Source organism: Cervus elaphus, chromosome 33 (assembly GCF_910594005.1).
Source record: "Cervus elaphus chromosome 33, mCerEla1.1, whole genome shotgun sequence".
NCBI lineage: Eukaryota > Metazoa > Chordata > Mammalia > Artiodactyla > Cervidae > Cervus > Cervus elaphus.
Genome location: NC_057847.1, coordinates 46,519,269 through 46,544,509, shown reverse-complemented (window position 1 = coordinate 46,544,509; position 25,241 = coordinate 46,519,269). Strand labels below are relative to the sequence as shown.

Here is a 25,241-nt window from a genome sequence, read left to right as displayed (position 1 = left end):
TTGTTCAGTTGCTCAGTCATGTCCAAATCTTTGCAACTGCATGGACTGCAGCACGCCAGGCTTCCCTGTCCTTCACTATCTCTGAGTTTGTTTAAACTCATGTCGATAGAGTTGGTGATCCTATCTCATCCTCTGTCACTCCCTTCTGCTCCTGCTCTCAATCTTTCCCAGCATCAGGGTCTTTTCCAGTGAGTTGGCTCTTCACATCAGGTGGCCAAAGTACTGGAGTTTCAGCTTCAGCATCAGTCCCTCCAATGAACAGTCAGGACTGACTTCCTTTAGGATTGACTGGCTTGATCTCCTTGCAGTCCAAGGGACTCTGAAGACTCTTCTCCAGAACCACAATTCAAAAGCATCAGTTCTTTGGCACTCAGCCTTCTTTATGGTCCAACTCTCACATCTGTACCTGACTACTGGAAAAACCATAGCTTTGACTATATAGACCTTTGTGGTTCATAGTGAAAGTGATGTCTCTGCTTTTTAATACACTGTCTAGGTTTGTCATAGCTTTCCTTCCAAAGAGCATCTTTTAATTTTTTGGCTACAGTCACTGTCTGCCGTGACTTTGGAGCCCAAGAAGATAAAATCTGCCACTGTTTCCACTTTTTTCTCTTCTATTTGCCATGAAGTGATGGGACCAGATGCCATGATCTCAGTTTTTTGAATGTTGACTTTTAAGCCAGGTTTTTCACTCTCATAGGCATTTTCCCTAATAAATCTGTACTTTGAATTCACTGAAGTGTCTGCTTTTCAGAAAACCCAACTGATATAACTACCCCTAGAAAACTGTTCTAAAAATTGAAAACAGTAGCATAGTTCCTGTCTTTTGGTAGCTGCTCAGTTAAAGGTTAGCTTCCTCCAACTGGGATGCATTGCAGGGTCAGGGACTGAGTAATACACTTCTATATCTGCTCAGTACTTTAAGCATGGATTCCATGTGTAAGTGAACTTCAGTAGTCAGCAATGTGAAGTTAGACTTAATATAGCATTCCAGACTCCGAGCTATCAAAATTATCTGCAGGCAGGTAGCCATGTTTGTGTGTGTGAACAGGTAGGTTGGATTGTGAGGGAAGGAAATTGGCTTTGGTGCCAGAAAGATCTAAATCTAATCTTAATTTGCTATGTACCTTACGGAAATCACTTAACCTCTCTGTCTTCAGTTGACTCAACTATATAATGGGGATAATACAGCTTAATTTACTAATTGTGAGGGTTAGAGATAATTTAGGTAAGGCATCCAGCACAGGGTCTGGCCCGTTGTAAGTGTCTAATGTGTTGCCTGTATATCCTCATTCTTACCCTGTAGTCTTATTGCCTCTACATCACTTCATTCATTCAATATTTATTGTGGGTCTACTATGATAGGAACTTGAGACATAACAGTGAAACTTACAGGCACAGATCCTCACAGAGTCTGACAGGTCGGCACATCATAGTACAAAGTACATCCAGTAATTATAACAGAAACATTTAGATGCTTATTTTGTGCTAGGTACTGTTCTAAGAGCTTTGCTATACATTCACTAATTGAGCCTTTATACCAATCCAACCATATAGGTATCTGCTCAAGATGAGATAACTAGGGATGAGATAGATGAGGGTAGATTTGAACCCAGGCAGTCAGCTTCTGAGTCCGTGTTTTTAACAGCTACACTGTGTTGCTTCTCTAAACATCTGAATTGGATTTTATGACTCCACAGAGCATGAACAATCCTTACACAAGTATATAACAAAACCTAGTGAATTAAATCAGTAGCCAAACAGTTATTTCCTTTAGAGAAACATAGGCACAGAAATAGTAAGTCAGCCGAGCAGGTGTAGACACTGGTGACCCACGTGACACAGTTACCATCCCCCAACCTCCCACTTCCTCACTATTTGCTTGGCTTTGAACTCAGCAGCTGTTCTCTGGCAGTGGCATTAGAAGAAAAATTGTTATAATACAGTTTTTCAGTTTTTCACCTTGCTTAGCCTTAACCTTTTCATGTGCAGTAACTGCAGGGCTCTTTCTAGTTCTAATAAATTCTCAATTTTCAGTGGCATAATCTTTTATGCCTATCAGAACTTTCTGGCAGAAATGTTCAAGTCAAATCAGTGTGTTTTATTTGTTGTTTTCTTTTCATAAAAGCATCCACATGACTGCATTAAGTAGTTTGCTGGGTGTCTGCAAGGCAATCAAGGTGGCGGTAAGGACATTGGACCCCAGACACCAAGTTCATTTCTTCCTACATGGCAGACATAACCAAGCTCTGGATGCCTGGGTAGCTAGAGTGACAGAAGCAGTTTGTGCCAAGAAATCCTTTAGGTTTATGACAACAGAACGTTATCATGACCATTCTAGAATAAAAATGACAATGCTAATATGATAAGAAAAACAAAACCACCAGCCTCTTCTAACTAGTCAAAAATGATTAAGACAAAAAAAATGATTGTACTTACAGGGGGGCACTGTGCAAGTTTATCAGCTGCTACCAGTTGAACATTTAAGTGTTTACTTTGAGACTTTCCTCTAGATTTAATCAACCGCTGTAAAACCTGATAGAAGAAGACATGAATCTGAGATACTGTCAGTGAGTTGAAAGAAAACCAAATAAATCAAGATATTTTTTTCAGAGTCTGTTTAACCCTGAATATTAGTAGGGAAGAAACACAAAATGACAAGTTTTGTATACATATAAACTCTGTAATGACATCCTTCAGTTACACTGGCTTTCAGTTATAGTGGATTTGATATCTCCATCCTATTCTTGCTACATGTGAGGTCTTGGTGGATTCTTAAGTCCCCTTCCTAGATTTTATCCAGAGAACATGTAACTCCATGGCTGATTCATGTCAATGTATGACATAACCCACTGAAATGTTGTGAAGTAATTAGCCTCCAACTAATAACAAAAAAAAAAAAAAAAAAAGAGCCCTGCAAAAGTGGAGGCACTGATCTGTACCAGATCATTTATGTCCAAACTCAGTTGAGTAGCATTTTGGTTCACTATCTCGATGTCTGATCAATATCAGAGTCACTTATATATTTGACTCTTTTTTTTTTCTTTTTTATATTTGACTCTTTATGTCATTGATAATTATTAAGGCATTCCAGTCTAATCTGAGATTAATAGGACAATTTCATCTTTGAAATCTAGGCAAAACATTTTCACTAGTATATTGCTACATATAAACCAGTGATATACCTATGTCTTTTGGGGGCACTGCTGTAATTGTATTTTTCTATGTATTCTTCTTTCCCCTAATTATTTTTTAGCTGAAATAGGATGCTTTCTTGCAAACAGTACTAATATGAGGCTCTATGATACCACAGCACATATATCCATGAGGGGACCCGTTCCTGCACTTGTGGACTCCTTGGCAATTGGAGCCAGAGGGTTGAACTCTATTCTGCTGCAATGAAGGGTGCTTGAATCCCCTTCAGTTCTGGTTCAGAGACTCTAAGTGGTCAAAGCCATTTCACTCCATTCTAATGATTGCCCAAAGCTCCTGGCTTGGTCGGGACTCCAAGCTCACCCTGCACAGAACCAGTGCCTGGAGAGATGGAAGGCTGAGGAGGTCAGGAGGGCTGGGAAGGGCACATGCTTCCCCGGGAGAGGAGACTACTGGTCTGGTTCGAAGTCAAATACGCATTTAAGCAAGAAAATGAATTCTTGGAGCCACTGGAAAGAAACTGATTGTTAAGGTAGTACCTCCCAAGGGTATCTATTTCCCATTCACTTTTTAGAACATCATCACGTTTTTAAAATTAAAAAACATCCAAGTCAAAAGGGACCAATTTAAAAATAAATAAATAAAAGGATATATAAAAGTTTGTAAGGGAAAAAAGGGACCGATTTGAGACTGTCTCACTTTTATTTTTATCTCCCTCATTGGCATAAAGATACATGGCAGATACTCCATTGTGCTTCATCACAGAATAATTATATTCCTTGAAGGATTCTCCAGGCCCAAATACTGGAGTGGCTAGCCTTTCTCTTCTCCAGGTGATCTTCCCAACCCAGGGATCAAACCCAGGTCTCCTGCATTGCAGGCAGATTCTTTACCAGCTGAGCCACAGGGGAAGCCCAAGAACACTGGAGTGGCTAGCCTATCCCTTCTCCAGCGGATCTTCCCAACCCAGCAACCAAACCAGGGTCTCCTGCATTACAGGCGGATTCTTTACCAACTGAGCTATCAGGGAAGCCCTGAAGAACCCAACCTAAGCATAAATGCATGGATCTATAAAGTTTCCACAGAGATGTTATATAGTGATGTTTGGCTTTAGATTTATGGTAAATATATGTGTACATCTTAAACTATCTTCTCTCTCAACTGGGGAGATAACATAGGTGACATAAGAATCAATTTTACCTAGGAGATTTACCAAGATAGCACCTAAAATCTCTGAAAAGCCAGACTTAAGTTTTCATCATCTTTCTTTTTTTTTTTTTTTTTTATTATATTCTTGCATAACTGCCTGGTTTGGGAACCACACAGACTGAGTTTCTTGAAGGAATAAACTATTCTTTATTTGCTATCTCAAAACCTCAAGAACCTGTACAGAACAGGTGAATCAAAAACAGTATTCATTAAAAGGGTCTTAAAAAGACATTTTCCTTGCTACAAACAAAAATGCACAGAGCGAAGAGTGTTTCAAAAGAAATTGACCTTCTAAATCTTAAGACAGAAATGAGTTAATTACCTTTGGAGATGAGACTTTTACATGAACTATAATTGGTGCTAAGGAGGTCTTTATAAGTTGTGCTGGGTGATTGATGGTGTCTGCATCAAGAACAACCAGTTGCAAAGATCTTGCCAACTCAAAGATTCTTTCAATTTCACTTTGTACTTCCGCTAAAAGGAGAAATAACAAATAACAGGTCATGGTATTTTTATTAATTAGTTCCTATATTTAAAAAATGGTACCTCTTTCAGATATGTTAGCCTACATTACAAAACAGAATATTTTGAATTTTCATAGTTCTATCTAACTTAAGATCTTTTCCAAAGAGAGATGGGTTTTGAATTTTACCCAAAACCAAACAGTTGGTGGAAAAAACTGAGATGGTGCACTAGATTTGCTTCTTACACTCACTCTAATATTTAGCTATTTACATAGCTATGTTGTTTTGATTGTGATTTTGTTCTAAAGAACTTTTATTTTAGCTCTAGAAGCTGAAACCACATTTTAGGAAGCAACCAAAATACAGGTGCAGACATCACATGTGCAACATTTCCATGTGCAAACATCACATGGAAAACAAACTGCACTGAAATATGTCTACCGATCAACAGTTCACAGGTTAATATTTTATGGATATGTTTTTATAAAGTCTTGCAGCTCATCTGTTCTGACTGATATGCACATTTTTGTATCCTTGTTAAATGTTCTGGACCTACTCTTAAAATTAGCATATTGCTAAGTCTTCATTAAGTGTTAGGGCCAGTGAACTTATTCTATGGCATAATTATCTTCAGTATTAAAAAAAATACAACTTAATACCAATTATATTAAAGTGTCACAATGCATTTCGATGCAAATCTACTGGGCCAGGTGTAATAGCCAACCGACCTGAATTTGTGCATGAATCTGGTCAAATGAAAGATCTAGTTATTTTCAATGTTCAAAGCAATCTGGCTGTTGTTTAAGTAAAAATTAAGCAGATTATCTGCAAAACATATGAATTTCTGAAATTTAAAGCTTGTTGTAATATATCTTCTCATAAATCACCTGATTTATTGATTATGTCCAAACTCTGAATTAGTCTATTTAATTTTCAGAGAGATGATCTCTTTTTGGTTTCTTTTGGCTACAGGTATGACCTACCAATATTGTGATCTTGTCTAAAGTACACAGAGCAGACAAAGGCATCTAATTTAAATTATTTCAAAGATGGCCTAGGAAAAAGCTGATGTCACTCTAAATATTCTCATTGAAAAGGGTATGTGCCAGAATTTCATGACTTGTTTTGCTTATTCAGAATAAACACAAATTTATGTCAATCATCAAAAAGACCTCCCTTTTAACTGAATAGACTGACAGGGTGTGCGGGATCATGAATGCTCAAGTCTATCATGTAACTCTACTTTCTAGGGCTCCACATAATGGCATAAAATTCTTATTTCCCACAAAATCACTGATGTTTAACGTATGATCTGTATTAGAAGTATGAATTTAAAGAGTCAGCAGGACCCGGTAGAAGCTGTTCAGTTCAACTTCTGACTCAACATGTTCTCAGATTTCCTTCCTGTAATGGGTTGAATTGCATCCCCCCCAAATTCCTATGTTGAAGTCATAACCCCCTGGTACCTCAGAATGTAACCTCATTTTTTGATACAGGGTCTTTACAGAGATCATCAAGTTAAAATGAGGTCATTAGGGTGAGTGTTACTCTGGTACGACTGGGTTTTTATAAAAATGGGAAATTTGGAGACAGGCACATACAGAGGAGAACCCATGTGAAGACGGATGCAGAGACTGGAGAGATGCTTCTATGAGAGAGGAATGCCAGAGATTGCCAGAAAAACCCCAAGAAACTAGCAGAGAGGCATGGAAGACATTCTTCCTCACATTCCTCAAAAGGAAGCAATCTTGTCGATACCTTGATCTTAGATTTCTAGCCTCCAGAATTCTGAGGCAATAAATTTCCATTAAAAAAAAAAAAAGTCAACATATCATATTATCCAATACCAACGGCCTGAAAGATTTCACATTACTTTGAATGGTAACTAGCTTTCAATATAGCAATGTAAAGAATCTGGACAATTTGGCTTATTTGCAAAATTCTGAAATACAGTCTACATTTATTAGCAACAACAACCTGTAATCTTGTCTAAATTACACAGAGTAGACAAAGGCATCTAATTTAAATTATTTCAAAGATGGCCTAGGAAAAAGTTGTCCCTTTTCCCTCATATGTCAGAAACAGATTTTTTTCCAGTGGAAAAGTTTGGAAAACGAAATCTGTTTTTATTGTAGTAAGTTTTAGCTGTTGGCGTGTGGGTTTTATTTGTTTGTTTGTTTGTTTTTCCCTTAAACTGTCACCGTTGAATGTAACTCCTGGCCAGGACTGTACTAAAACAAGGTTATACTGCTTTAAGCTTCAAATTTTAATACAATGTTTTCTGAAGTAGCAAAAAAAGCAATGAGGCAAAGTAGATTGCCCTGGTGCAAAGAACCCTTGAGGCACTCAGGGTGTCTGTGTAAATAATTCAGAGATACTTGGGCCTCATTTACTTTGTCCCAGCAATGAGGTAAGTGAGAGATTTTCTTGACCTCATCCTTGATGTTCAGCTTGCCGGGTCTTAGTTCCCTGACCAGGGATTGAATCTAGGCCCTGGAAGTGAAAGAGCTAAGGGCAGGCACACCTACTACTTAACCAACACAAAGCTTGGGCCATGGGAATCAACAGAGAGGTGTTGGGGCAGAGCAGGCCAGGAGGCTGCGGAGGTACACCCTGTACACTGGAGTGGGTCCAATACTTGACTAATATGTATAAGGAATACAGTAACTAAATTATACATGTGAGAAAGAAAGTTATTATCTACATAGCCCCCTTTTTACCCACACCACAGGGCTTGTGGGATCCTAGTCCCCTGACCAGGGACTGAACTCAGGCCCTCTGAAATGGAATCACAGAGTCCTAACCACTGGGCCGTGCCAGGGAATCCCCTCATACCATCATTTTTTGTTGTTTTAAAGAAAAACTTAAACCAAATCCAACAGTATCTTGACTACCATGCTGATTCCAGTCAAAGCCTTGTAATAATATTATTCCAGACAAATGAACTCTGATAAGTCATGGAGTAGGATCCTGGGAGACCTGAGTGAACACTTCTCTAATAACTCAGCTACAGCTGGTCTGGACTCAGCTCTCATAGCAACTCTGTCACCTGTGATCTTTCTCTCATATCCAAATGCTTAAGCTATGTCAATGGCTCTTTGCGGCCCCAAATGACATTCTCCAAGGGGAGTACCTTGGAGCACTAATCTCATCAGATAACAAACTCAAAGAAGGGGATTTTCTACAAGGGAAATATCACATTTATAATGGCTTCTCTTGGAATTTCAAACATGCTTACCTTCTTTATCCTCATGTCTCTAAGAAGTTTTGCAGTGAAGAAACTTGACAACTATTTAATCCATAAATTTCAAATTTATTTGACCATGAAAAGCATACTATTGGTATCTTTTAAAAAATCAACGTTTTGGGACTTCCCTTGTGGTCCAGTGGTTAAGACTCTGAGCTTCCAATGCAGGGGACATGGCTTCGATCCCTGATGGGGGAATTAGGATCCCACATGCCATGTGGTGAGGCCAAAAGAATAAAATCAACATTCTGTGGAATCTACTTTGGAGGTCTCTTTAGCAAGGCATACTAGAGCCCTAATATACTGGCCTAAGCCTATTTTTTCAGTCTCTACTGTTGCTCTCAATTCATGCCTTCCACTTCCTTTTTCTAAGCATGCTCTGCAAGAAAAACTACTTATTTCTCAACCACATATTGTTTCTATGTCAATGCTTTGTACATTCTTGACTGCCTTAAGAACCAGCTCAAAAAAAAAAAAAAAAAACCTGTAAAGTCTTCTCAGACACCTCTTACTCCTTATGCTTTTCTCTTTACACTTTTAGTACTTTGCTCATAATTCCATTATTACACAGTGTTTTAACCATCACTCCCTTTTTTCTGTTTTCTTTCCATGGATAAGATAGTTTGTCTTAGTCCCATTTGTACTTCCTAAGTCTGGTGTAATGCATGGCAGTAAAAAGTGTTCAATAAATATTTAATGAAAGAATCTACAAATATGCATTAACAAGCAGACAAAAGCACATAAGTGGCTCACAGGGTGGTTATTATAAGACGTTGCCATTAAATTAACTCTAGTGGTTGTGGGTGTAAGACTTTACAGAGTGAAAAGGAAAACCAATGAACTGATATCTGCCTTGTTTCTGTCTCACTATTTACACTAATCCCCCTCCACCCACTCCACTGGCTCTGACGATAGATGACTACATAGATTATACAGGATGACTTCAAGGGGAAGGAATGGTTAAAAGTAAAAGGCACTGTGAGGAGTGAAAAGGAGGGTGGAAGATAGGAGAACAGATGCTTATTTGAGAAATCTTCAATCTAACTTGGCATCCTTGCCACTCATGATATATTACTTTAGTTAGTAATCTGATTCATCATCACCAACTCTGCCTTCATCATCCCTGAAGGTCAAAATACTGTGCCTTTAAGAGTGTTTCACTCTGTAATGTCAAAGGCTCTAAATAGAGAACTAAAGAAGGAACCACTGATGTTTGGGATCCTGTTCCCACAGACACTGACAACTGTCCCGTTTGGTATGTTCAGCGTTCTTTCACAAAGCAGACTCAGAATGTAAATGCAAAAGGGAGTTATGGGTGGACTGCACCATTCTGGGCCATCACAGAAACCACAAACAGGCTTTTGAGATGACTACTGTGATTCTCGGGAAGCCTGGACCCACTTCTGTGGTTGGTGAATCCATCCCCCACAGCTCTGCTCCTGTATGGCTTGATGGAGCTAACCACATATATTAGTGTTTTTGCTTCTCCATCGTGGTGAATTTCATGATGCTTTCTGACTGGTGTGCCAGGAAAGACAAGTTTAAACTCCCTACATGCTGTTAATGATAGTTGCTACATCCACTTAAGGATGTGACTATTCTGGGTACCAGCTGGCAGCAGAAACCACACTGAGAACACCATTATCAAGCTTTCTTCCAAGGATCTGAGAAAGGTGGACATCTCATTTGCTTTCAAGTCATCTGTGACTCAGGTATGACAGATGTCATCAGCCTCATTGAGAAGCTTGGGCAAAGCAGGGATGAGTGGCTTCGTATGCTGAGGTGGTAACAGATGAAGACAGCCTGTTGAGGATTCTTCCCACCAGACTACTAATTAGCTAACTGACTGGAGCTGAGACAGAGAAGGTTCAACTGCATGACTCTGCTCTCTGCTTTTGTAAGACTGGCCTTCTCGTCGGTTAATCAGCGCTTCTCCATTCAGAATGGGGAGCAGGGACTTCCCTGGTGGTCCAGTGGTTGAGTCCACCTGCCAATGCAGGTTACTCAGGTTTGATCCCTGGTCCAGGAAGATCGCACATGCTTCTGAGAAACAAAGCTGGTGTACGCTAAAGCCAGTGCATCACAACTACTGAAGCCTGCCCGCCTAGAGCCTGTGCCCTGCAGCAAGAGAAGCCACCATAGTGAGAAGGCCGAGGACCACAACGAAGAGTACCCCCTGCTCACCACAACTAGAGAAAGCCCCCAAACAGCAACAAAGACCCAGAGCAGCCATACATAAGTGAATAAAGAAAAAAAATTTTAAAGAATGGCATCGGAGCAAACCAGAAAGGCATTCACAAATGCAACAGGTGTCACCCCAGTCTGAAAGCGCAGCTTGGAGAAGTAGCACATTTGAACATCTTACCTAAGCTGGACCGAGTGTTCGAACGTTCAATTATTGCTCTCTTGCTGGGATTATTTAGCACAGACCTCTTAGCAAGAGAAATGTCAGCTGTCACTCTTGTTATTGATATCCTATGAATAGGAACACAGAACAGAACAAACCAGTAAAAATGTGGCGGGGCTCTCTAAGCGATTTATAACCACAGTACTTAATAACCACTTTACATACTATAGTGCAACCACAATATAATAAAACATTGGCCACAAGTATTTTAAATAGGCTTTGCTTAGCATTAAAATACAAGCAGAGCAGAATGGAGGAAGGTTTTTGGCTATTCAACAACAAAAAAACTCCAGGAAGAATGCAAACTCTTCCTCCACTATTGTCTGTTTTGCGAATTCTCCTTATAGTGCACACCATACCAAGAGGGAATCAAAACATATAAATAAACCATGTTCTTTCTAGCAAGCAGCAGTACAATTTCCCCACAATTCAGAGCTGATTTTCTCTTGAACAAGACCTTCAGGAACTGCACAGTGCCTCAGTGCTGCTGGTCAAAGGGGAAAATCCTTTTCATTTTAATCATCAAAGACAATCAACCAGTTGGTAGCTGTGTTGCATTCCTGGGGCTCAACAGTTAACTCATGGCACATGAAGCATTTTGCCACAGGCCCGAAGGAATGCTTCATTTCTAAGAATACGAAAAATATGGTTTCTTTTTTACAGGCACAAGATTCTTTAGCATGTTTGCATATTACTTTGAATGCATATGGTGGACAGAAATAAGACACTATTGCTGAGGGCACTGTGAGGATTGTGCCAGGATTTCCATAAGCTAGAAAGTATCTTGCAGTCATGCAAGACAAGAATAAAGCAGAGACATTGCCAATGAATGGAGTCAGAAGTCTATCCTGTCTATGCATATGATCTAGCAAATGAGAATCTCTGGAACTTACAACTTTCAAGTTCTTTATTTTAGGCTGGGTTTGCTCAACTTCAAATTATGATCTATCTGCAGAATGCAAAGAATGCCTCTCTAAGCCAGCTACTGCCATCGTGGGCTCTTCCTCACGTGGGCCCTTCTAAGCTTCTCTTCAGAGCTTAGAAGATTCCAGAAAACAGACAAGGCCCCTTATACTCATGCACTCTTTCTCTCCAACTTTCAAGCTCCTCTAGAGGGTGGAGCAAGAAGGGGGTAGAGTTATCTACAATTGAGTCCTGTCATCTCGCACCTATTTAGGGATACCGTCAGCCCTCTCAGGAGACTCCTCACTTGACTTCAGGGACCTGAATCCTTGGTGAGAATTTAAAACAGCCCTCTTTGGTGAGAAATCATTTATTTAGAGCAACAGGCTGTGCAGAAAAAGTTCTGGTGCCATTTTAAAGCAAAGTACTCTTTGTTGGTAGTGTTGGATATATAAGTTGCAGATGGTGAGGAAGTTTAAAGCATTTTAATTCCTTAGAATTTTTCAGGCCCTAATAAATTATTTGAGGCATCTTCAGACTGTCTTCTGTGGAAACCACAAATTTTGTGAAATATCTCGGGTCACTGAGAACATCAAACGGGGGCCGAGTTGGCCAGCAGGGGCCCATCTTTCCCATGCTTAATACCAAATAAATGCCTCTGCATTTCTGTTGGGGCCTTACCTATGATTTCATTGTAAGGACTTGTTCAACTGCTAAAAGATACTGGAAAATACTGGTCTGTACAACTTCTTCATTTTATCAAGAATAAAAGTGAAACATGGGGAGGAAGTTCCACCCGGATCCATAGAGTCTAAGAAGGTCTAAAGCACAGGCTCCCAAGCTCTAGGCCAGCACTTAGTCACCAGACTCATAATTCTCTTAAAGTTTCAGCTTCCTTCTCCAGCAACTCCGAATCTCCAGATACCAGCCAAACCATCAAGAGCAGATCTGGGCCACACAGAGTGATGGCCACTTTCTAAGTCAGGTTAAAGTCTGTGGAGCCCATATCTGAGTCTCTATTACTCAGCTGGCTGCCGCACTTGAGGCATGAAATCTCATAGGTAGTCGTTGTGGTCAGAGCTCATTTTACCTTCAGAATAGGATTTGCTTGTTTATTTTTGTGTTTCTTGTATCTTTGTTTGTTTGCAGTTTTAAGAATGGAGCTGCTGATTAGAAAAATACAATCAAGTTCTAAAGCAATTCAAATATATGACTGGAGGGAGACGAGTGGGTTGGTGGAGGGGCAGAATTCAGCCGTCTAGAATATTCAATTTTAGAGGATAGAGGATCCAAAGATTCTATTCTGCTTAGGTGAAAATCAAATCTAGTTTTATACTAGCCAGGTAGTGACCCTGGTTCTTAAAAGTTGGAGGGATTATCAGCAGATGTGTATTCTTATTTGTTCTGGGTTTTAATACACTTTTACAAAGCCATTTTCAAATATATATAAAGTTTTTACCAAGAGGCAGAATAATAACACAAACAAAAAAACAGGAAATGAAAACTGCTTCATGTGTTCTGAAAACAAAAAAGGTGTGGACAACAAGAAATTCTTTTTCTTCTTTTATTGGTCAATAAAATACCAGCTAATTTGTTGTTGGTCGCTAAATTGTGTCTAACTCTTTGTGACCCCATGGATTGCAGCACACCTGGCTTCCCTGTCCTTCACTAATTTGTTAGCTAATTTGTTAATATGTTATTTCTTTATAAAAATACATATGTAGGAAAGAGTTTAGGAGAAGATAGACACAGTTCCAGAAACCCTCCAATAAGACAAAGCAGGAGTTTCTATTTTCTATGCAAAGATGCTTACTATTATCAAAACCAGACACCAAATCCAAACTTTTTGTTGTTTAAAAGGCTCCCCAGTAAAGTAATTACATTCATTATTAAATGCTACCTAGTTTATATACTTTTTTTTTACTTAAACTAATACTCTATCTACTTTTTTTCTTGATATACCTTCATATCTTCTAGTGACTTTTAATACTACCATGTATCTTTGACATACATCTCTAAAAAGTTCCCTTGGATATTTCTCTGTGACACAGTGCCAGTAATTACTAGTGAGGGATAATGGATGTTCCGTTCCCCAGCGTACTGGATATATATAAATCTGGTAAATCTGAATCCTAGTTGTTACTTATTTCTGATTTGGAATCCTTCATAATTTCTGCACTCCATCAGTGCTATGAGTTTTAGTTTTCTGTGACTTAGCTATGGGAAGACGTTACTCTCAGGTGAGACACGTTCATTCAAAAATAATTAGTATTTCCAGGTTGATAATGGAAAGCTAAATATCGTTTTATACTCTATCCTTACCACATCCAATATGCAACCCTGTTAGTATATTAGTTTAAAAAAAAAAAAAAAACTCTTGTTTGTCACAAAAGAAAAGCATTCCAAAGGTCAGAGAACACACTGTCAGGGGAAGGGAAGGAATGGAAGGCATACATGGACCTGGGAAGTCTCTCTGGATCTCCCGCTTGCTGGCTGCGTGACCATGGACAAATCATGCCATTTTTTTGAGCATCAGGATGATAATTAATAAAATGGTGATAGTAGCTCTGCCAGACTATCTCACAGGACAGTCAGTAGGAACAAATGAGGCAATATCTAAAAGTATTTTCTTAAATACTCATTCATAGTTGTAGCATGAACTCTCCCATTGCCAGAGTCCATGAAGCTTACATATACTTTGAGGGTGGGAGAATAAGGTCAGACATGTTACAATCAAAATCTGTTAATTTAAATATTCATATTTGGCATGAGGGGCTCAATAAATTATCTCGAGTGCTTGCGTGTCCACGGATGAGTCTGCATTTGAATAGAGAGTAGGAGGAGCTGATAAGAGGGTGCTATTGGTTATGAAGCAGAAGGCACTGTGTTGTTCTTTTCCATTTGTCGCCTACAATTACAAGTTGTTTTCATTCTTCTATGTCTTGGCTGCTTTGTGATAGCATCAGCTGTTGCCATTTCCTTTCATAAATAAATACTACTTTTTTGAGTCTCCCTCAATTATATTTTTAGCCTCCTTTCTTTAAATTCTTCCTAAAACCTTTTTTTAAAAATCACGTCTTGGCTAGTAGCTTCAGATCCTATTTGTATGTTCATTTAAGATTTGGGGCCATAATCATGTTGGTTACAAAGTGTCCTATAACTGCCATAGAGCTGATCTGATTCAGTTGTCAAAAAGCCTGAAGTTACAACTTTGTTGGGATTTTAAATGATTAGCATAGGTCAACACATTGCAATTGGTTTGACTACTTGCTGTTGAGCCTGTGAATGGTAGGTTCAACCAGCTGAACAAACCTCATCTGAAAGGATGATCCCTGATGAATGTTTGTGGTGTGAAATGAAGAGAGAAAAGCTCCGTGCCATTGTGCATGCACTGTGCCCCTGCCAGGCTGGTGCATTGTACCAGCTCGTTAGACTCACTCAGTTTAAGACCTGTGCATAGGAACTGTCACTGTATGTGGATATCCACAAGTACAGGGGTTCCCTGAGAAAGTATTCAGTATTGTGCTTTTCATTCTTTCTTACATACATTCTAGTTAAGCCTTGAATTTGTTAGGCAATGAATCCATTAAGCAATGAATGACAATAAAATTGTAAAATAAGTAGCTTTAAACTGATTCTAATCATTTCTAAGGTATCATAAAAGAGTAAGTATATGGTTCTGTACGAGACACTGTTGGTGTTTAATTCAATTTGTTGTATTATTTTTTAGCCAAGACCTGAAAAACAGTACTGAAGAAGAAAGACTTTTAGGCAGTTTCTTTTTCTCTTTTGGCTCTTTCTGAAAAAGAAATTATCCTATTTTGTCTAACCTACTGCATTCATAGCCAGTGAAACATGGAGGAGGTTTCCATTAGAACATATTGTTTATGCTGTATTGCTATGCAAAAGCCCGCTGTGTAATTGTTCTCTTGGCTGGTTTCAATTAAAGACTATTTGTTGTTTTTTCTCCTTTTATTAATTGGTGGAACACAACACAGCAGATTGTCATGGCTCAAAATGTAAGGATATTCCCCACACAGCGGACATGTCAGAGTCATAGTGAAACTACAAACACTTTTCTTTTTCCTAATCAAAGTTTCCATATACACCAGTGAATTCATTATTGTTTTTCTGCTGCAGTGGCCTCTGCTAATTTGAAAGCAAGCCCTCTCTCCTACTCCCACCTTTATTATCTAGCTTTCTCAAACTCTGCCATACATCAGATCTCTCTCAGGCAGAGTCTCTTTCTAGCCATTTCTTCTTCTGCTGCTGTATTCCTCCTCACATCTCTACACCCTCTGCTGTGCCATCAGACACCCTGGATCACTTGGCATTGGAATTTTAGTTCTATTTCTATTAAAATCATCTTCAATAGTGTGTGCTTGATGAATCAGGTAACTCAAGCTGATAAATCTCTGCTGTTACAATTAAATGCACTTCCTCTCTGTCTGAAGATTGAGGAAGAACCTCAGATTCTTCATTCTTGAAGGCAGTAATTAAGTCAGTCACCTTCTCTTTGCTAAATTACAATAATTACTTCCTTCTTTTCCATAAGGTCCTACCATGCAAACCTTCACTAACACGGCTGTCTATACGGATGTTATGTGGGGACTAAAACAATCTAACAGAAACTTAGACTGCATTTGTTCAGCTCAAGAGCTCTTATGGGCCACAGGATAAAGCACTGCTAAAAGCTTCCTTAAATAAAGGCCCACAGGTTAAAGCCATGTGACTCCAAGTACAGCTTAAGGAAGCTTGCTTGACTGAGCCAGACATATCAGCTATCAACAACCCAGGGAGAGCTGCATGAAGGTAAGGGTCATGGATCCTGTCATCAGAGGCAAGGAGCAAAACCAATGTTAAGTTAAAAAGCCAGAGTTCAGCTGTTTTGTTGCAATGCTTTTTTTAAGTAGTAGATTCCTGGTACTCAAAAGTTACAAACAGAAGCAGGGTATCCATCTACCTGTTGTTTGACTTAAGAGATTAGAATATAAGGACTTTTTATTTTTCCTTCCAACTCCAATAGTCTAGTACTCAGTAATTTTCACTTGTTTTCTTTGAAATTACTTCATTCTCTATCTATCTTGCTTAAAGACAGAGAGAGAATAGGATACATCTATGGCTTTCTTATTAAGCCCTCGTGTCCACGAGATAAATATGGCAGACTGCTATTTGCTCAACAAAATCCATTTTCTCTTCCTCCTGGGCACATAGCTAGACTGTAATTCCTAGCCTCCTTTGCAAGAAAGTGTGGCTACATGTCTAAGTTCTAGCCAGTGAAATGTGAGAATGATGTGAACCAGAGAAGCTGGTTCACTCCTCTCCCTACAGCTGATTGTAGAGACCAACCCCAGGCCAGCAGTCCCAAATGATGCACAGGACAAACGTTCTTTCCAAACCTTCCCTTCTTCATCCTACCCACCTTCCCAGCTGAGGAACACTTGCCTCGGACTGTGCAATGAGCAACAAGTTTCCACCGAGTTTGATTCATTATACATTTTGGGCTCTATTTATCAAGGCAATCTAGTCTGTACTCTGACCAGTGCATTCTTTTGGCAAAACATGTTAGCCTTTGCCCTGCTTCACTGTATACTCCAAGGCCAAATTTGCCTGTTAACTCCAGGTATCTCTTGACTTCCTACTTTTGCATTCCAGTATCCTGTAATGAAAAGGACATCTTTTTTGGTGTTCGTTCTAGAAGGTCTTGTAGGTCATCATAGAACCATTCAACTTCAGCTTCTTCAGCATTAGTATTTCGAGTGTAGACTTGGATTATTGTGATATTGAATGGTTTGCCTTGGAAACAAACAGAGATCACTCTGTCATTTTTGAGATTGCACCCAAGTACTGCATTTCAGACTCTTCTGTTGACTATGAGGGCTACTACATTTCTTCTAAGGGCTACTGGTCCACAATAGTAGATATAATGGTCATCTGAATTAAATTTGTCCATTCCAGTCCATTTTAGTTCACTGATTCCTAGAATGTCAATGTTTACTCTTGCCATCTCCTGTTTGACCACTTCCAATGTTCCTTGACTCATGGATTTAACATTCCAGGTTCATTTCTTTACAGCATCAGACTTCACTTCCATCACCAGTCATATCCACAACTGGGCACTGTTTTTGCTTTGGCTCCGTCTCTTCATTCTTTCTGGAGTTATTTCTCCACTGATCACCAGTAGCATACTGGGCACCTACCAACCTGGGGAGTTCATCTTTCAGTGTCATATTTTTTTGCCTTTTCATACTATTCATGGGGTTCTCAAGGCAAGAACACCAAAGTGGTTTGCCATTCCCTTCTCCAGTGGACCACGTTTTGTCAGAACTCTCCACCATGACCTGTCCATCTTGGGTGGCCCTACATGGCATGACTCATAGTTTCATTGAGTTAGACAAGGCTGTGATCCATGTGACCAGTTTGGTTAGTTTTCTGTGATTGTGGTTTTCATTCTGTCTGCACTCTGAAGGAGAAGGATAAGAGGCTTATGGAAGCTTCCTGATGGGAGAGACTGACTGTGGGGGAAACTGGGTCTTGTTCTGATTGTCAGGGCCCCTGCTCAGTAAATCTTTAATACAATTTTCTGTTGATGGGTGGGGCTGTGTTACCTCCCTGTTGTTTGGCCTGAGGCCAAACTATGCTAGGGGTAATGATCATAATGGCAACCTCCTTCAAAAGGACTTATGCACTCACTGTTGTATTCAGTGCTCCTGACCCCGCAGCAGGCCACTGTTGACCCACGCCTCTGCTGGAAGCTCCTGGACACTCACAGCCAAGTCTGGCTCAGTCTCTTGTGGGGACACAGCTCCTTTCTCCTGGCTCCTTTGTTTGTGCCCTCCAAGAGTCTGTTTCCCCACTCCTGTGGAAGTTCTGTCATCAAATCCCACTGGCCTCCAACGTCAAATTCCCTGGGGGGTTCTCAGTCTCTTTGCTGGATCCCCAGGTTGGGAAATCTGTTGTGGGTCCTAGAACTTTCTTTCTTAACAGTACGAGAATTTCTTTGGTATATTGTTTTGCAGTTTGTGGGTCGTCTGCTCAGCAACTCTATGGTAGAGCTAATAGCATCCTCCTCCAAGAGGGCTTGTGCCACACACTGTGTGTCCCAGGTAGCTACACCCAGAGCCCCTGTTTCTGCGGCAGGCCACTGCTGACCCGTGCCTCCATAGGAGACACTCAGACACTCAAAGGCAGGTCTGGCTCAGTCCTTCTGGGGACTCTGGGTCCCAGTGCACACAAAGTTTTATTTGAGCCCTCCGAGCATCTCTGGCAGGTATGGGGTTTGATTCTAAATGTGATTTCACCCCTCCTACCATCTTGTTGGGGCTTCTCCTTTGCCCTTGGATGTGGGGTATCTTTTCTGGGGGGATCTTTTTTTGGTGGGACAGATAACAACCTGTCAAGGATTGCTCAGCAGTGAGTTGAAATTTTGCAGTTCTCACTGGGGAAGATGAGTACATGTCCTTCTATTCCATCATCTCATTTTCAACAACACAAGAGATGACTCTACACATGGACATCATCAGATGGTCAACACTGAAATCAAACTGATTATATTCTTTGCAGCCAAAGATGGAGAAGCTCTATACAGTCAGCAAAAATAAGACCGGGAGCTGACTGTGGCTCAAATAATGAACTCCTTATTGTGAAATTCAGGCTTAAATTGAAGAAAGTAGGGAAAACCACTAGACCATTCAGGTATGACCTAAATCAAATCCCTTATGATTATATAGTGGAAGTGACAAATAGATTCAAGGGATTAGATCTGATAGACAGGGTGCCTGAAGAACTATGGATGGAGGTTCGTGACATTGTACAGGAGGCGATGATCAAGACCATCCCCAAGAAAAAGAAATGCAAAAAGGCAAAATGGTTGTCTGAGGAAGCCTTATAAATAGCTGAGAAAAGAAGAGAAGCAAAAGGCAAGGGAGAAAAGGAAAGACATAACCATTTGAATGCAGAGTTCCAAAGAATAGCAAAGAGAGATAAGAAAACCTTCCTCAGTGATCAATGCAAAGAAATAGAGGAAAACAATAGATGGAAAAGACTAGAGGTCTCTTCAAGAAAATCAGAGATACCAAGGGAACATTTCATGCAAAGATGGGCACAATAAAGGACAGAAATGGTATGGACCTAACAGAAGCATAACATATTAAGAAAAGGAGGCTAGAATACACAGAAGAACTATACAAAAAAAGATCTCCATGACCCAGATAACCATGAATGTGTGATCACTCACCTAGAGTCAGACATCCTGAAATGGGAAGTCAAGTGGGCCTTAGGAAGCATCACTACGAACAAAGCTAGTGGAGATGATGGGATTCCAGCTGAGCTATTTCAAATCCTAAAAGACGATGCTGTGAAAGTGCTGCACTCAATATGCCAACAAATTTGGAAAACTCAGCAGTGGCCACAGGACTGGAAAAGGTCAGTTTTCATTACGATCCCAAAGAAACGCAATGCCAAAGAATGTTCAAACTACCACACCATTGCACTCATCTCACACACTAGCAAAGTAATTCTCAAAATTCTCCAAGCAAGGCTTCAACAGTACGTGAACCAAGAACTTCCAGATTTTGAAGCTGGATTTAGAAAAGGCAGAGGAACCAGAGATCAAATTGCCAACATCCATTGGATCACTGAAAAAGCAAGAGAGTTCCAGAAAAACATCTGCTTCTGCTTTATTGACTACACCAAAGTCTTTGTCTGTGTGGATCACAATAAACTATGGAAAATTCTTCAAGAGATGGGAATACCAGACCACCTGACCTGAGAAATCTGTCTCCTGAGAAATCTGTATGCAGGTCAAGAAGCAACAGTTAGAACTGGACATGGAATAACAGACTGGTTGCAAATTGGGAAATGAATATGTCAAGGCTGTATATTGTCACCTTGCTTATTTCATTTATATGCAGAGAACATCATGACAAATGCTGGGCTAGATGAAGTACAAGCTGGAATCAAGATTGCTGGGAGAAATATCAATAACCTGAGATACACAGATGACACCATCCTTATGGCAGAAAGTGAAGAGGACCCAAAGAGCCTCTTGATGGAAGTGAAAGAGGAGAGTGAAAACGTTGGCTCAAAACTCAACATGCAGAAGAATAAGATCATGGCATCTGGTTCCATCATTTCATGGCAAATAGATGGGGAAATAGTGGAAACAGTAACAAGCTTTATTTTCTTGAGCTCTAAAATCACTGCAGATGGTGACTATAGCTATGAAATTAAAAGACAGTTGCTCCTTGGAAGAAAAGCTATGGCCAAACTAGACAGCACATTAAAAAGCAGAGACATTACTTTGCCAACAAAGGTCTGTCTAGTCAAAGCTATGTTTTTTCCAATAGTCATGAATGAATGTGAGAGTTCAACCATAAAGAAGGCTGAGTGCCAAAGAACTAATGCTTTGAACTGTGGTGTTAGAGAAGACTCTTGAGAGTCCCTTGGACAGCAAGGAGATCCAGCCAGTCAATCATAAAGGAAATCAGTTCTGAATATTCATTGAAAGGACTGATGGTGAAGATGAAGCTCCAATACTTTGGCCACCTAATGCAAAAAACTGATTCATTGGAAAAGACCTTGATGCTGGGAAACATTGAAGGCAGGAGGCAAAGGGGATGACAGAGGATGAGATGGTTGGATGGCATCACCAACTCAATGGACATGAGTTTGAGCAAGCTCTGGGAGCTGGTGATGGACAGGGAAGCCTGGCACGCTGCAGTCCATGGGGTCGCAAAGAGTCAGACACAACTGAGCAACTGAATTGAACTGAAGTCTGTACTGAGGTACTTAGCAATTCACATAATGGCACTGAAGCTTTCTGCTTCCTTGAACCAAAATGTCAATTATTGGAACTAAAATCCCAGCTTATTTTCTTTCTATTATATATAGTCCCAGAAACTAACAAATACTTTAAACACAATTATCCAGAAGGTTTTTCTTTTAAAAAATATATACAATTTGTAACTTAAAGCATTATCATGTTTGCTTTTTTCCTTAAAATATCACATTTTTTAAAAGCTATGTGGAAATTTTTTAAAATATCTTTAAATATTTAAAAATTTAGTAAGCTGGATGCATTTATCCATACTTATCCATCAGAATTTTTCTTCATTTGTAATAAATCTTCAGATATTGACTTCACGTGGTTATTTTTACATGGAATACATTCTGCATTGTGAAAGAGCTTAGTTCTTAGTATTGAGTCGGTGTGGACTTTTTAACATTTCTCTGCAAAATACAGAAGCTCCTTCCAGATATTTTTCACAGAACTAAAATGATAAAATTTTCCATTGGTTAAAGACTGAGCCATATTGATATGGGTCATAGTGGGATAGGATACATACAAAAGAAACCAATAAAATAGCAAGGTAATTTCTAGTAAAACACACCAAGAACTGAATATTCAAAGAAATACTACTCCCTACAAAATAGTCACTTTGGGAGGCTTATGATGAAAACAGGCTTCCTTGGTGGCTCAGTCAGAAAAGAATCTGCTTGCAATGCAGAAGACTGCCTACAACAGAGTAGACCCAGGTTCGATCCCTTGGTCAGGAAGATGCCCTGGAGAAGGAAATGGTAGTCCACTCCAGTATTCTTGCCTGGAAAATACCATGGACAGAGGAGCCTGGCAGGCTGCAGTCCATGGGGTTGCAAGAGTAGAACACAACTTAGCAATTAAACCACCACCACCATGATGGAAACATTTCTTGCCCTCTTCTTTTAAGGAAATTTAGTACTTTATATCTTCATATGATACACATGCATATATGCATGCACACACACAGTTCCCAAATGACTCTACCCAACTTGACCACTGATGCACCATATTGTCAGAAACATTCTATAGTTTTCATTATTTTCTCATAAACATGTTTGGTATGAATTCAATTACAAGTGAGAATAATAAAGATTAACACATACATTTAAATAAAACAAATGGATTATTTTCCTTATCAAGGTCCTTTTACTTTAAGAGATTCAATGCTATACATCCTAACTTCGTATTTTCAGAGCACTTTCATTGTATTCTCCCTTGAACATTGAGTTAACTTTTAATTAGAGAGCATCTGCAATCGCAGGAAACATAGACCTACAAATCAATTTATCATTCATGGTGGTTAAAGGAAAATAAAAATGCAAAATCATCTGTATGTCTCACCTCCCATCAAACCTGTGCTTCAGGAAATCAAAGAGGGCTTTCTGCATCATGTCTGTGACCTTTGCAGAGGTGAGAAAAAAACAATGAGGCAAACAACAGCAGAGAGAGACAAATCAAAAGTGAGAGAACTGCAAGAGAAGGGCACTCCAACCAAACAAAGACCTTATCACAGCTATTTGTCTGCTGGGGGTGGGACAGGGCAAACAACCGTGAACGGAGCTTTTCACACTTAACCTACTTGCACTTACTCAGTTTCCCCCATTGGTTCTCCTCCAGGGTGCTGAGGGGTGAACCAGCGGTGTTCACTAGGCCCAAGACAGACTCTCATCTCTTTTTTAGGGGATAGAACGGCCACCAGGAGACCAGGATAAGCTGGCTCTGTGCACAGGTACGGCCTGTCCACGGCATACCTGAGTGGTGCCTGCCTGCAGTGAGGAGCAATTAGAGCTCCTTGGGCTAGCCCCAGGCCCGGCCTCCTGCTAGTCTGTGCAAGTTGGTGGACATTCTCCACATCCAGGGCTGGACTTCTGTAGACCCCTCTCTGCTCTTCCTCAGACAGTCCCCATTGAGAGGGGGAGGGGAGGGGCGGGAGTGAAAGGGGAAGTGGGAGAAGGCGATGGGATTCTTAAACCGGCGTCAAAGAGCTTGATTAATTCACTCAACAAATGTGCACTGAAAGCTGACTATGTGCCAGATATTGTGCTGATTCAGTGGGAAGGGTGCCATGGAGGTGGCCCACCTTCAGATAATGTCCTACCCATTTATTCTTGTCCATGCTGGCATAAAGTCAAAATGGCATCATCTGAAACGCAGGACATCTAAGTGTTTGCTCTCTTCTTCCTTGCATTGCTTAGTTCATCTCTGAAGGAGTTCATTGATATTTTTAATGGAGTCTTTTCCCCTTTTTTACATCCTTCAAAATAAAGAAGCAGGGAAATGTTTGGTGGGATATGCCATCGTCTTGAGCACCCAGCAAAGTGAGACTGGTTGGTGCTCTGAGGTGAGGTTTGCTGGCAGATTGCTTTTATGTTCCCCTGTGCCGTTCATTCGTTATTTTTTCTAACAGCAACAGGAACCGTCGAGACAGATAAAATCCTTTTCCTTGAATTGAGAGCAGAGCAAACCTTTGACCAGAACTTCCCATTATAACTATTTTGAGGGAGCTATTTCTAAACACTGTAATACATGAAAGATGAGAAGAGGGCCAGAGAGGGAGGAAGTAGCAAAGGGCCACATGAACCCCACAAAGCACCTCCCGTCTTCACAAGCTGAGGGCCCGAGTGTAAGCAGACCCCAAGGAGGAAGCTCCCAGTGGCTGTCTCCTAGGTTCTTGATCAAGAACTGAAGGGTAAGAGACTGATATCGGTACCTCATAACCCTTCAGCGATGGCCCCACCAGCACCACCGGACGCATGGATGGCACAACGTCGTAGGGGGGGATGTGCTCCGTCTGAAAGAGACGATTGGACACACATAACAAGGTGTGAGGGTCAGCAGCCCTGCTCCACAGCCACAACATTCACAATCCTCCGGCCAAATGAGAAATGATAACCACGTGTCCCACCAAGGAGACGCCTCCCTCATTTTATAGGCATTTGGGTCACTGAAATGGAGCATTGCAGGCATTTATGGATAGAAACCTTCACAGGACATTTAAAAAGGAAACATGACTTACCACTTTTTGCTTCTGTTTTGCTAAAAGACAACAATGAGAGCCATATCAAAATATGTAATCTCTGTCATTGTCAGCACACGATTTTAAAAGATGGAAGAATATGCCAATTTGTCCCTGTCATTCTCGTCATTTCCCAATCACCCACTCTGCAGAGTGTTACTCTACTATTTCATTCTGGTCAGGCCAATTGGGAAGACAAATGCAAAAACAGACAACTTCTCCCGGAACAGATGACCTCATACCCTGATTTCACAATGGGTGGGGAGGGTGGATTGCGTAACATTGGCTGGGCCAGCCACAGGCCATGGGTTGTTCCCGTGCTGGACACAGCATTTGGTGTGGCTGAGAGCAACTTGGACAAATCAAATTTGATAAAAAGAGACTTAGAACAATAATTTGTATAATAATGACCATCACTGCACTCACTAGTTATTTTTGGATGTGTAATTTTGGTAAACTAGCAGAAGAATTTGCAGTTCTTTTTGTGTCCTTAAGGCTTTCTGCTCACTTTCCAGAATACTGACATATTTTTCCTACTGCATTGCTTTTCATTTCAAGTAAGTTTATAATCAGTTGTTCCTGTTCTTTCTTGTGTGTAATAGTGAACAGCTGCAGTGACTTAAATGTACAGCAAATGGGGATGAGGCAAAATATACTCAATATCTGTGGCTTTGTGGCCACCCATGCAGTCCTGTCCATTTGGGGAAACCTAAAGAACAAGACTTTGGTTCAGAGCCCTGGAGATCAGGGTTCACATACAAGGACTCAGATACTCAGATCTGTTCTGGAACCAACCCAGTTTCCTATAGTTATGGTATGCCAGGATAGACATTGGATCTGTCATTCTGAATTGATAATCCCAGGTACATTAATGCAGCAACCGTTCTGGGGCAGAACAAAATGAGCCTGTAGAGCAGGGAATGTGGTGGAAGAAAAATTCTTGCTTGAATACCTCCACAATTTCTAATTGCACGACAACTCCTGATTGGGCCACATCACTGTCCCTTCATTACCATTAAATT

The 25,241-nt window shown here is 40.3% G+C and overlaps 1 protein-coding gene across 5 annotated transcripts in view; it reads right to left on the bottom strand.

Moving 5' to 3' along the window:
- CACNB4 (calcium voltage-gated channel auxiliary subunit beta 4) overlaps nucleotides 1-25,241 on the bottom strand; it is a 268,657-nt gene that overhangs the window by 23,473 nt on the left and 219,943 nt on the right. For 4 of the 5 annotated variants that reach the window (XM_043894660.1, XM_043894661.1, XM_043894662.1 and 1 more), the window contains 6 exons: nucleotides 24,220-24,239; nucleotides 23,914-23,994; nucleotides 22,545-22,603; nucleotides 10,439-10,548; nucleotides 4,685-4,836; nucleotides 2,440-2,535 (listed from right to left, as the gene is read on the bottom strand). In XM_043894660.1, coding sequence (XP_043750595.1) covers nucleotides 2,440-2,535; nucleotides 4,685-4,836; nucleotides 10,439-10,548; nucleotides 22,545-22,603; nucleotides 23,914-23,994; nucleotides 24,220-24,239 — 518 coding nt within the window. The remainder of the gene's footprint in view (nucleotides 1-2,439; nucleotides 2,536-4,684; nucleotides 4,837-10,438; nucleotides 10,549-22,544; nucleotides 22,604-23,913; nucleotides 23,995-24,219; nucleotides 24,240-25,241) is intronic. The other variant, XM_043894664.1, reaches the window with a different exon arrangement.